This window comes from Trachurus trachurus (assembly GCF_905171665.1).
Source record: "Trachurus trachurus genome assembly, chromosome: 6".
NCBI lineage: Eukaryota > Metazoa > Chordata > Actinopteri > Carangiformes > Carangidae > Trachurus > Trachurus trachurus.
Window position 1 is genome coordinate 34244199 of NC_139897.1, and position 12673 is coordinate 34256871.

The 12673-nt window shown below is 41.3% G+C and overlaps 1 protein-coding gene across 1 annotated transcript in view; it reads left to right on the forward strand.

Moving 5' to 3' along the window:
• LOC310987529 (uncharacterized protein) overlaps positions 1 to 12673 on the forward strand; it is a 300910-nt gene that overhangs the window by 230300 nt on the left and 57937 nt on the right. Inside the window, exon 24 of the mRNA XM_083973836.1 lies at positions 508 to 684. Coding sequence (XP_083829962.1) covers positions 508 to 684 — 177 coding nt within the window. The remainder of the gene's footprint in view (positions 1 to 507; positions 685 to 12673) is intronic.

Sequence of the window (12673 nt, forward strand, 5' to 3'; positions counted from 1 at the left end):
TAGCTCTGAAGTCCAACCCCTCCCACCTGAGACACCTGGACCTGAGCAGAAACTCCCTGCATGATTCAGGAGTGAAGCATCTGAGTGGTTTTCTGGAGAGTCCAGACTGTAGACTGGAGACTCTGAGGTCAGACTCTATTTTATTTCTGTGCTCAGATGAATGTGATGTGAAAGTTGTGTTGATACTGAGCTGCAGACATGAGGCTGATATTCTACTGATCCACACTGAGGCTGTAGGACAGGGTAGGTGCCACAGGTGGAGCTGACAGGTGAAGAGGCGGAGTCACTGCGTCTGTGTTGAAGCAGCAGCAGCTTCTCATGAATATTAATGAGCTGTTTTCTCTCTATGTGACTGTTTAACCTGCTTCCTGTTGCTTCAGCTGTTGGACTTTGATTTTCTAAACTTGTTCTTTCTGAAGCTTCTTCAGCTCTGAACAGATGATGAGACACTGAACGCTGTCAACAAGGAGCTTTGTCCTCAACTTGCTGCTTTTATTCTAAATTCAGATTGGAGTGGTGCAGTTTGTCAGAGATCAGCTGTTCTTCTCTGGTCTCAGCTCTGAAGTCCAACCCCTCCCACCTGAGAGAACTGGACCTGAGCTACAACTACATGCTGCAGGATTCAGGAGTGAAGGATCTGAGTGGTTTTCTGGAGAGTCCAGACTGTAGACTGGAGACTCTGAGGTCAGTTCACTGACTGTTACTGTTGTAGATCTTAGATCTTTGATCCACAACTGAACCTGATTGATCTGATCAATAATCAATGATCTGATCACTGCAGGTGTGTGTGTGTGTGTGTGTGTGTGTGTGTGTGTGTGTGTGTGTGTGTGTGTGTGTGTGTGTGTGTGTGTGTGTGTGTGTGTGTGTGTGTGTGTGTGTGTGTGTGTGTGTGTGTGTGACAAAGTCCCTCTACTCATTTACACACTGATCATTGATCAGGACACATCTGATCAATCATCAATCATATATTTCTTCTTCTTTTATTCTTTATTTAGATTGGATCACTGCAGTTCGTCAGAGATCAGCTGTTCTTCTCTGGGCTCAGCTCTGAAGTCCAACCCCTCCCACCTGAGAGAACTGGACCTGAGCTGGAACAACAAGCTGCAGGATTCAGGAGTGAAGCGTCTGAGTGGTTTTCTGGAGAGTCCAGACTGTAGACTGGAGACTCTGAGGTCAGACTCTGTTTTATTTCTGTGCTCAGATGAATGTGATGTGAAAGTTGTGTTGATACTGAGCTGCAGACATGAGGCTGATATTCTACTGATCCACACTGAGGCTTTAGGACAGGGTAGGCAGGCGCTCACAGACCAAGACCAGGGCTGTGAGGGGTCGGCACCTCAGACAGCTCATCACACAAAAACCTCACAACAAACAGATTTATGCACAATGGTTCACACAGATCCAAGTCTTAAACATGTGCAACACATTTTCCCCACAATCCATGTCGTCCTGACATTAGCTGTTATTATCACACAACTCAATAACAGGATCACATGTTGGAGCACCGCTCACATCACACAACAAACCTTTCACAACATCCACACTCAGACCTGAGCAACAAGGATGTTAACTGTACACAACAAGCTGTTATTACAAGGTTTACAACAGAGAAGACACACAACCTGGCAGCAAGACGAATCCTCCTGCTCTCTCTGGATGACTCAGAGAGGTTGTGGAAACTGAAAATGGGGCGGCACGTTACTGGTTTTTAGTCCAGTCTCTTTTTCTCTTCATGTTTCACCTCCACTACAGAAACACATGTGATGTATCAGACAATAACTGATCTATAATCAATAGCTGCTGGCTCCACCTCTTTCCTGAGGCTCTGTGATGTTTATAGTGAAACATTCAAGGTCAACATCCCATAAAAAGCAGGTGTGTGTGTGTCTGTGTGTGTGTGTGTGTGTGTGTGTGTGTGTGTGTGTGTGTGTGTGTGTGTGTGTGTGTGTGTGTGTGTGTGTGTGTGTGTGTGTGCGCGCGTGCGATCTTCATTTCATGTTCTTCTTTTATTCTTTATTCAGATTGCAGGGCTGCAGTTTGTCGGAGATCAGCTGTTCTTCTCTGGGCTCAGCTCTGAAGTCCAACCCCTCCCACCTGAGAGAACTGGACCTGAGCTTCAACAATGACCTGAGCTCTACAGCTCTGCAGCAGCTTCATGATCTTGTGAAGAGTCCAGACTTTCGACTGGAGACTCTGAAGCGTTACTGATCTGTATCTGTTTCCACAGCTGTTGAGACTGTGGGAGTGAAATAAAGTGTAAAGTGCAGCAGGTGAACCTGTCAGGATGTGACATCACACATGACATCATCTATGACATCACAGACTCAGAAAACGCTGCAGCAGCTTCAATGTGTCAATCATCAGTGATCCAGTCACAGGTAAAGGTGTTGAGTCAAACAGGAACAATGAGCTTCACCTGTCACTCAAGTACAGGAAGTACTTTTACTCCAGTAACTCCAAACTAAATACTTTTACTGTGATACTGTCATTATAGAAACTTTTACTCTGCTCCTATATTATAGTATTCACTTTGATACCTTGTAAGAAGTACTTTTACTGTGATGCTGTATCTACAGAAACTACTTTTATTGTTGCGCTGTAAATACATTAAGTATATTTACTGTGTTACTGTTAGTACAGGGAGATATAAAATAAATATTTTTGCTGCTTGTTGCAGCCGATATCTTCACACATGGGTTGCTTGACTGTCGCTGTTCAGGAAAAGTCTCAGCGGGCAGAGCTCACGTTTTTCTAGACGGACCCAGGGCGAGTATAAGGAGTTACTCTGAGTTAGCTGCCTCCTGGCGTCAAGTAGGACAGCACTTCCAATTCGTCTATTTTGAGACACGGTCTCAAAATGGTGAAGCAAGGGAGTGAGTCCCTTCCAGGCATCATAGAAAGGCCACGGGGACACATATAATAGCTACAAAACCAGTATAAAGTGGATTTTGCATAATATGGGCCCTTTAAACTTATTTAATTTTTTTCGGGACAATTACGCAATTTGGGGCTTCAGCACAAGACGGACATTACATACGAGCATCATGGAGGTATTTGGATGTTTTTTTGTTTGTGTTTTTTTACGAAGAGCTCTGGTGTCCCTTTGCTACCGTTGTATTGAAATGCACTGCTACGCCAAGACCTCCTGTAACTCAGAGAAGGGACGGTGGACTCTGAAAATTCTTCCAGCCCTTAGTCAACATGAGGGTGAGTAGATAATGAGCGAAATATCATTCTGGGGTGAACTATCCCTTTAATAAAATATTGGATTTCAAAAAACAAAAACACATCTGGAGCACCAGACTGTGGATTAATCCACCATTGAAAATAGTCCCCAATAAATTCTGTCCCCAAGATTTCTCCTGTCAGAAAAAGCTCCTACAAAACAAAGACTTAAACTGTGACACAGCAGCAAACAGAGCAGCTGGAAGTACAAAAAACTGAGATAAGAGACGTTTCTGCAGCTTCAGATCATCAGAGTTTTTATACCAGAGACGTTGATGTTGTTGATCAGTGCAGCAGGTCACGTGGTGACTGTGAAATTAAATCTACAGCTTGAAGCCCCACTGTGTAACTTCTCTTGTTATTCACAAAAATCGATTATTAGGGCCACGGGCAATCGCACCGGGCACTGGTCCCAACAGCTATGAAATAGCTGCAGGGACCAGTGCCCGGCTGTTATTGTGTGGATTTTTTCTTATTATTCGTCCTCTTACGGACGATTTTCGATTCGCTACTAGTCCTGCAACTCGAAGAGTTGCAGGCCAAATTATATATCAAAACGTGCGTCTTGATCGGGATCGGTGTGCTATTACTTTTCTCAACAGTTTATGAATTTTTCGCGACGTAAGTCGCGAAAAACTGCGCAAAATTTTGCATTGAAGTCGATGGGACGGACGGGAAAAAAAGAGCGAAAAAGACCAATCATTGGAGTTTAACAAACGTCTACTGCTCAGGCATACTTTCACCTAGAGACACCATTTAAACTTTAAACAGTAGACACAAGTCTTGTGTATTGGCGTATTACTCCACGTTTTGATAGGTCATATAGTTTTTGATCAATCCCTGTTCAATGACCATGATCATTTTTGGAGAAATTATGAGATTATAATGGGTGTGTATTGGACGGAATGTTCGTGTCAGAGTGCGTGACATCATCGGTTAGAGTGGGAGAGATGCCAGAAAAACTCCAGATTTTTTCTCTTTCCAAACTCGGCCCGGCCACAATTTACAGTCTACACACATAATTTTTTCAGAATTTGTAAGACAAACTTGTCCTGTCACTCATCATCTGCTCAAAATATCAGAGAGACTTACAGAATTTAAACTCTGAGCCTCTAAGTGCGGCCACGTCTGTCTCTGCTCCTCATTCACTCCAATACAAATATTTTCTGAGAGAAGCAGAAAATTTCCTCTCGGGAAATTTTGAATGGGCCACGGGAGCTACTGCGGGTTTTGCCATCTCTGTCAACATGGAATCAAACCCACGATCTTAAGGTCAAGACAGAGCTGATCAGACAGACACATGATCATCTTTCTATAAGCACTGATATGGAGGAGCTGTAACCACATTAGGTTACCTGTGTGTGTGTGTGTGTGTGTGTGTGTGTGTGTGTGTGTGTGTGTGTGTGTGTGTGTGTGTGTGTGTGTGTGTTTATCTTGTGTAATAGGGCCAGGACTCAATTAAAACAATTAATCTAATTAATTAGAGGCTTTGTAATTAATTAATCGCAATTAATTGCATTTTAATCGCATATAAATATTTGACCTGAGAACAGTGAGAAGCATTTTTTTCACATGGATTTTAGTATACCATTGAATGACTGAATAGCTTAAGCAACAAAACATAGTTTTTTTTTTCAAGGTGGTACTTAACCAAGACCAACATGCAAATTATCGATTAATTCATTAATCGATATTTGATACAGATTTAAATGGTCTTTCCTGCCAGTACACTATGATGATTACTGTAGTATTTAACTAGGCTACATAAATCACAGTAGCATAAACTGATTTGTTGAACGGACCAGGTGATGGGCTGACTGGTCCTGTCTAACTTCTGTGTACTGGGTGCCATTGTGCAGGGTGTTAAGGCAGCCTTCCTCCACTGCAGTCCCTATGGTCCTGGACCCTCTGGCTGGTGGGGTGGGCTGCTTTCAGCTGGGTGGGACTCTATCAGCTGCTCCCACGAGAGGCATTTGACGCATTTGACACCAACAAGGTTTAACTTTAAAACCAGATTAAATCATGGTTTAAGTTTAAATTCTGTTGCACGTTAACTGTGTTTTAATCACATGAAGGTGTGTGTGTGTTTGTGTGTGTGTGTGTGTGTGTGACTGTAATCACATGAAGCTGGCTCTAGAGTCTGTGTGTGTGTGTGTGACTGACTTGACACATAGTTAGTTAGTAGCTGCATCCTGTGTCAGTCTGATTTAGCTGTGTCAGTGTTTATAAACATTTAAACGAGCGCCAGGTGGATTGTTTATGAAGTTAACGAGCTCTGGCCTGAGGATCAAAGAGGTTACCACGGCGATAGGGGCCCCCGCAGGCTGAGACAGACAGAAACGTAGAGAAAAAGAGCCATTTTCTGCCTCTGCACCGGTCTCACAATTAGGCTTAGGGTGAGAAAACGGTAACTCCTATCAGAACAAAACACAGATCAACGTTGCTCTAAGGACTTACTGAAACTTTTGGTACGATTTGGTGTTTCTACAGTAAATATTTTGGCGACGCTGGCAGTTTTAAAACATCAGGCCGTTCTTGAGCAGTCACACTATTGTTCTTCTGTTTGGCCATTTTCTTCCGCCTTTTTACGGTCTTCTTCTAGTCCTTCATACTTTGTGCTATTTCAACAATTCATATATCAAAACGTGCAGCTTTTTCTGGACTTTATTGGCATTACTTTTCTCTTTTTAACTCTTTATACTTTTTAAAATATTTAACTTTTTCTGATTTTTTTCAGCTTTATAATGGGTGTGTATTGCGTCTAACGAGCAGAGCCAGAGTGGTGTCAGAGTGGATAGAGGCAAAAAAACATTCTAGAGTTTTTCTGGCTAAACTGTCAGCACGGCCACAAATTAAACTCTAGACAAATTATTTTCTCCAGTTTTGTAGCCACACTTGTCTTCTGGCTAAAATTCTGGTCAAAAATGCAAAGAGACTTAGATAATAATTTTAAATATTTTTTAAATGCAGCCAGGGAGCTCTCTGCTCTCATTCAGCTCAATGTATTTTTTTCACATCAGCAGGAGAAGGAGCTCAACTTTGTAACTTGCTGTTAAGTGCTTTTTAATTCATTTTAATTCACCAAAAAATAGTCACAGGTCACAAAAAAGTCCTCTTCTTGCTTGGTGTGGCTAATTTATACTAATTTCTCTTTATTTTAAGAATCATTGAAAAATCTCACATTCATCAAAGTCTCAACCTCTCTTCACCAAAACTCCACTGTAGTGTAGGGGATAGGGTGGCTGCTTCCCAACCCCAAGGTCACTGGTTCGAATCCAAGGGAAGAACTCTTGTTATGTTATGTTGAATTCTGCTCTCCTCCACCGCCTTCAATTGGTTACAGGTGTTTGTTATCTCCTTGATTACTCATACCAGTTTGCAGCACATCATCACATTACAATGAATGACAACAGTCTTGAAAGCAGTGTGCTCTCTGTAGCCGAGTGGCAGAGTAAAGGTTTAGTGATCATATGGTCATGGGTTCGATTCCTGCCTCAGTCATTTCACATCATTGCTTGACTTTTGATTCCAATTATTCAGCTGTCATTGGACAGTCTTTGATTCCTCATAGTATAAAGCTCATTGTAACTCAGGTTCTCTGTGGCCATATGGTTAGTGTGTTAGGTGTTGTGCTATTTCAACAATTCATATATCAAAACGTGCAGCTTTTTTTTTTAACTTTATCGGCATTACTTTTCTCTTTTTAACTATTTATACTTTTTAAAATATTTAACTTTTTCTGCCACGATTCCTTACTCTTTTTTTTAAGCAGAAGCCAGTGATCCTCTTATGAAAGGTTTTCTTTACCCCTCACATACTGTCTCTGTCTGTAGCCTAGTGGTTAGCTTGCTGGTCTGGAGACCTGAAGGTTGCTGGTTCAAATCTTGCCTCAACAACAATTATAGTGAATTATTTTCCCAGTTGTCCTCTGTTGACTTCTGATAACTTGCTTCATGTTGAAACTGCTGCTCTCAGCCTGAAATTCACAGAAATTTTCATTCTAAGTCATTCAAGCTTGACTCTCAAGCTTTCTTGGTGTTAACTGTGTGTGCACCGTGGCCTAGAGGCAGAGTGGAAGTCTAATGACCATGAGGTTGTGGGTTCGATTCCGACCTTGGTAAAAAATTTGTATGGTGATCACTGCTTGCACTATTTGCTAATTCTGCAACAGCGTTCAGTTGCTATCAGCAGTCACACCATTTCCATTCTTGGAAATGCTTTTTCTAGTTTTATTTCTTCATCTTCCGGACGACTTTCGATTCGCAACTAGTCCTGCAACTCTTCGAGTTGCAGGACATATTATATATCAAAACGTGCGGCTTGATCGGGATCGGTGGGCTATTACTTTTCTCAACAGTGTACGAATTTTTCGCGACATAAGTCGCGAAAAACTGCACAAAATTTTTGCATGTAAGTCAATGGGACGGGCGGAAAAAAAAGAGCGAAAAAGACCAATCATTGGAGTTTAACAAACGTCTACTGCTCAGGCATACTTTCACCTAGAGACTCCATTTAAACTTTAAACAGTAGACACAAGTCTTGTGTATTGTCGTATTACTCCACGTTTTGATAGGTCATATAGTTTTTGATCAATCCCTGTTCAATGACCATGATCTTTTTTGGAGAAATTATGAGATTATAATGGGTGTGTATTGGACGGAATGTTCGTGTCAGAGTGCGTGACATCATCGGTTAGAGTGGGAGAGATGCCAGAAAAACTCCAGATTTTTTCTCTTTCCAAACTCGGCCCGGCCACAATTTACACTCTACACACATAATTTTTTCAGAATTTGTAAGACAAACTTGTTATCTCTCTTATCATCTGCTCAAAATATCAGAGAGACTTACAGAATTTAAACTCTGAGCCTCTAAGTGCGGCCACGTCTGTCTCTGCTCCTCATTGAGTCCAATACAAATATTTTCTGAGAGAAGCAGAACGGCCTGATGTTTTAAAACTGCCAGCGTCGCCAAAATATTTACTGTAGAAACACCAAATCGTACCAAAATTTTCAGTAAGTCCTTAGAGCAACGTTGATCTGTGTTTTGTTCTGATAGGAGTTACCGTTTTGTCATGCTAAGCCTAAATGTGAGACCGATGCAGAGGCAGAAAATGGCTCTTTTTCTCCACGTTTCTGTCTGTCTCAGCCTGCGGGGCCCCTATCGCCGTGGTAACCACCTCAAGTTGCCGTGGTAACCTCTTTGATCCTCAGGCCAGAGCTCGTTAACTTCATAAACAATCCACCTGGCGCTTGTTTAAATGTTTATAAACACCGACACAGCTAAATCAGACTGACACAGGATGCAGCTACTAACTAACTATGTGTCAAGTCAGTCACACACACACACACAGACTCTAGAGCCAGCTTCATGTGATTACAGTCACACACACACACACACACACACAAACACACACACACCTTCATGTGATTAAAACACAGTTAACGTGCAACAGAATTTAAACTTAAACCATGATTTAATCTGGTTTTAAAGTTAAACCTTGTTGGTGTCAAAGATTAAGATTAATTGTTTTAATTGAGTCCTGGCCCTATTACACAAGATAAACACACACACACACACACACACACACACACACACACACACACACACACACACACACACACACACACACACACACACACACACACACACACACACACACACACACACAGTTAACCTAATGTGATTACAGCTCCTCCATATCAGTGCTTATAGAAATATGATCATGTGTCTGTCTGATCAGCTCTGTCTTGACCTTAAGATCGTGGGTTTGATTCCCATGTTGACAGAGATGGCAAAATCGGCAGTAGCCCCGTGGCCCATTCAAAATTTCCCGAGAGGAAATTTTCTAGTTTTGTTTGTTAGTCTGTTTCATTAATTAGTAATTACCCCCATGGAGGGTCACACTGATGATGCATTCAGGTGGAGTCAGGCAGACGGCAGTCGGCAAACAAACCGGATGTCACTTAAGTCGACAAGAGAAAGTTGGGTGAGGTAATCAATACGACATCGCCATGACAACATACTGTGACGTGTGCATCGTTTTGCCTCGAGCCGACGGACCAGCTGTTTATCCCGTTACGTGCAGTGGCTGTCGTCCGTCTGCCTGATTCCACGTGAATGCAGCATAAAGAATATGACTGAGTCTAAATTTTCACACAGTTAACAGTCTTTAATTTATCAATTTAAACTGATTCAGTGAGAGCGACATCACAGTCTGATGGATCAATCATTATTTATTGGTTATTAATCTCCACAGAAGATTTTTGTACCTTTTTTTTTATATAAATTACTTTTGTACACTCATTTAGTGACCAGTCAGTGAATAGTTACTGAACAGTCAAACAGTCGGGGAAAAGTCGGTGAACAGTCGGCAAAGAGTCGGTGAACAGACATACAGTCGGCGAAAAGTTGGTAAACAGTTAAGAGACGGTGAACAGTCAAAGACAATGAACAATCGGTGAATAGTTGGTGAAAGGTCAGCAAACGGTCGGTAAACAGTCAAAGAGTTGGTGAAAAGTGAATATTCGGTAAACAGTCAGAGAGTAGTCATCAAACAGTCAGTAAACAGTCAGTGAACAGCCAACAAAAAGTTGGCAAAAAGTCAGTCTGTGAAGAGTGAACAGTCAGCAAACAGTCAGAGAACAGTCTGCAAAGACTCTGCAAAAACTCAAACAGTCTGCAAAGAGTTAACAGTCGGTAAGCAGTTGGCGAACAGTTAGCAAACAGTTGGTGAACAGTCAAACAGTCAGTGATTGACAGTCTCTCCAGCCACTCAGCCGCAGGCCCGGCTCTAGCCATTTTGGTGCCCTAGGCGAGATTACTCCCAGGCGCCCCCCCCCCCCCCCCCAACAATGATCAATAATGATTATAATGATAACGTAGCAGTGTATCTGTATGTCCCCTCTGACCCCGAGATACACAACTTGCACAACAATCAGTAAAATGTCATTAAGTAAATCCTGGGTGAAGACATGAAAAAAAATTGTCTACAGTCATGAGAATAACCTGTTGTGATGCTTGAAATGGGTATACGAAAGTCTTAGCTTCACAAAAGCAATGGAATATACTGTATGAATAAAAGCTAATAGATACGTGTGGAAAACAAGTTAAAATGAAATTTTGTCTGTCATTCTATTTTCACCAAATGTCTCAAATGTAAAATAAAAGAAGCTAAATATTGACTTAACATTACATTTCAAACTTCATGAGATGTGTGTAGCCCTAAATGAGAAATTAGCTTTTTTTCTCCAAACAAAATATCAACTAAACAGACAAAAAACACAACATTTACAATATTTAACCTATATAATGTACCCTATATATGTCACTGTGGTGCTGTTTAAGAGGTAAAAAAAAAATGGTTTGAGAGCTCAGCAGGTCTGGAGCTGGAGCTGTGGCCCTGCTGTCTAAGCAGGCTGAAGTCTCAACTCTCTCTTCTTTTTTCAATATCTTCCTCATCAAATGAGTCAGAACTTTCAGCCTCTGAAGCACCTTCATCCTCCTCACTGCTTCTCTCCTATCGATTCTGCGGATTCGAAGCGTTTCACAGCTGTTCTTTTGATTGACAGGTGTCAAGGGCGGCGTAAAATGACCGAAATATAAACAAAAACATATCGAGACAGTCGCGCAAACGAGCTGGCATTTGTGCCGACTTTGAGGATTAATGCAACCAAGTATCCACACGTGTAATTAAAAATGTGGCGTTTCTAACAAGAAAACGGCTTGAAAGCATTCCCACTGCAGACAGGTACCTCTGCTGTGTGTGTGACTGCGGGGAGAGTGGAGGGCAGTACCAATGGGCATGTGGGGGAGAGAGGGGGGGGGCGACTTAGTAAGTAATGTTGTAACATATTATATTATTACTTTTTAATAGGTATTGCTTTGCATTTAAATTAACGTGGGGTTATTTTTTGTATTAAGAAATAATAGTACCTAAAAATAGTGAAAGTTACACTTTTTTTTCTTTCCCATTTGTGGCGCTGGCGCCCCCTGGATGGACGGCGCCCTTAGCATTTGCCTATACGGCCTATGCCACGGGCCGGCCCTGCTGACTCAGCCGCCTCCAGCATGTGTTCACCTGCTGGAGCTACTACACCTGGACCTGGACCTGGACCAGACTGACTGCACCGTAGGACCACCAGACAGACCAGTCCACACTTCTCTTCCTGTCATGTAAACAGCAGCTCGGTCACGTGTCACATGACTTGTTTCCTCCGGTCAGCTGACTCCAGCGGACCAATAGGAAGCCGCGAGATAAACAGTGGAACTAACCAGGCAATGCAACCGAGTGACGATTTACTGAGCAGCTCTTCTCTTGTAATGTTTCTGTTTTATTTTGGGATGCCTTTTGTCATTGTCTTCTGAATAACAACCTGTCTTTGTCAAAATTAATGTGCAGTAACATAAGGTTTGGTGTCCTTTTGTTGGAATTTTGTTGGTAATTACATTGTCCCTTGTCAATAAATTAAACTGAAACTGAAACTGAATTTCTCTTAAATGACCTTGGCAAAATATTTCATTCATAAAAATTTCTAAATGTAACCCCTTTGCTTTCTGTTTTCTTAAAGCAGAAGTAAGTGATATATTTGTGTTAATCTAAGTCTTAAATAGTTGTATCTTCCGACAGCAATCACTTCTATAGAGTGTTTGGTCTGAAACACGGGTCTGTCAGTCCCTCTGCTCTGCTCTGAGCCCAGGAGAAAACATTTATCGTATCCTACAGTTTTTATCCAATGAGGAGAGAGAACGGCATGCAGGGCTGTGTGTGCAGCCAAGGGATGCGCCTGAATGTGGCGACGTAGGGACGAGGACTGTTATGGTGCGTTCAAGGAAACTCGTATTTTTCTGACCTGTGAAGTGGTACCAGTTCGATCTGGTACGAGTTCACGGGTCAGAAGTTAGGAGTGGTCGTTATAGTGACTTTCACCGGTAAAACAGGTCGGAGAAACACGAGTGGGTTGCCTGGAACCGAACGCTACAAAGTCGTAAGTTGTGACTTGAAGCTGTAATTTACGATTTCAAAAGCCTGCCTGGAACGCAGCATTAGCGAAAACGACCGGATCACTTACTTCTGCTTTAAGTATTTATTTATTTTGCTTATTCTAATTTTTTACCTTAATTATATATATATGTATATATATATATATATATATATATATATATATATATATATATATATATATATATATATATATATATATATATATACATACACATAAATATATATATATATATATATTTTTTTTAATAATCTGCTTGTAAGATTTGTAATATGAATTAAAAAAAAAAGATTTACTGAGCACTAACCAGAGGTCAATTTAATTCAATTCAATTCAATATCAGTTCATTTTTCATTTGACATTTAGTTCAATTTTAAACTTAATATGAAATTTCTCAGGTTATTTGTATGTTTTTATAAGTCTTTCCTTTTTGTTTATTTTCCTGTGTA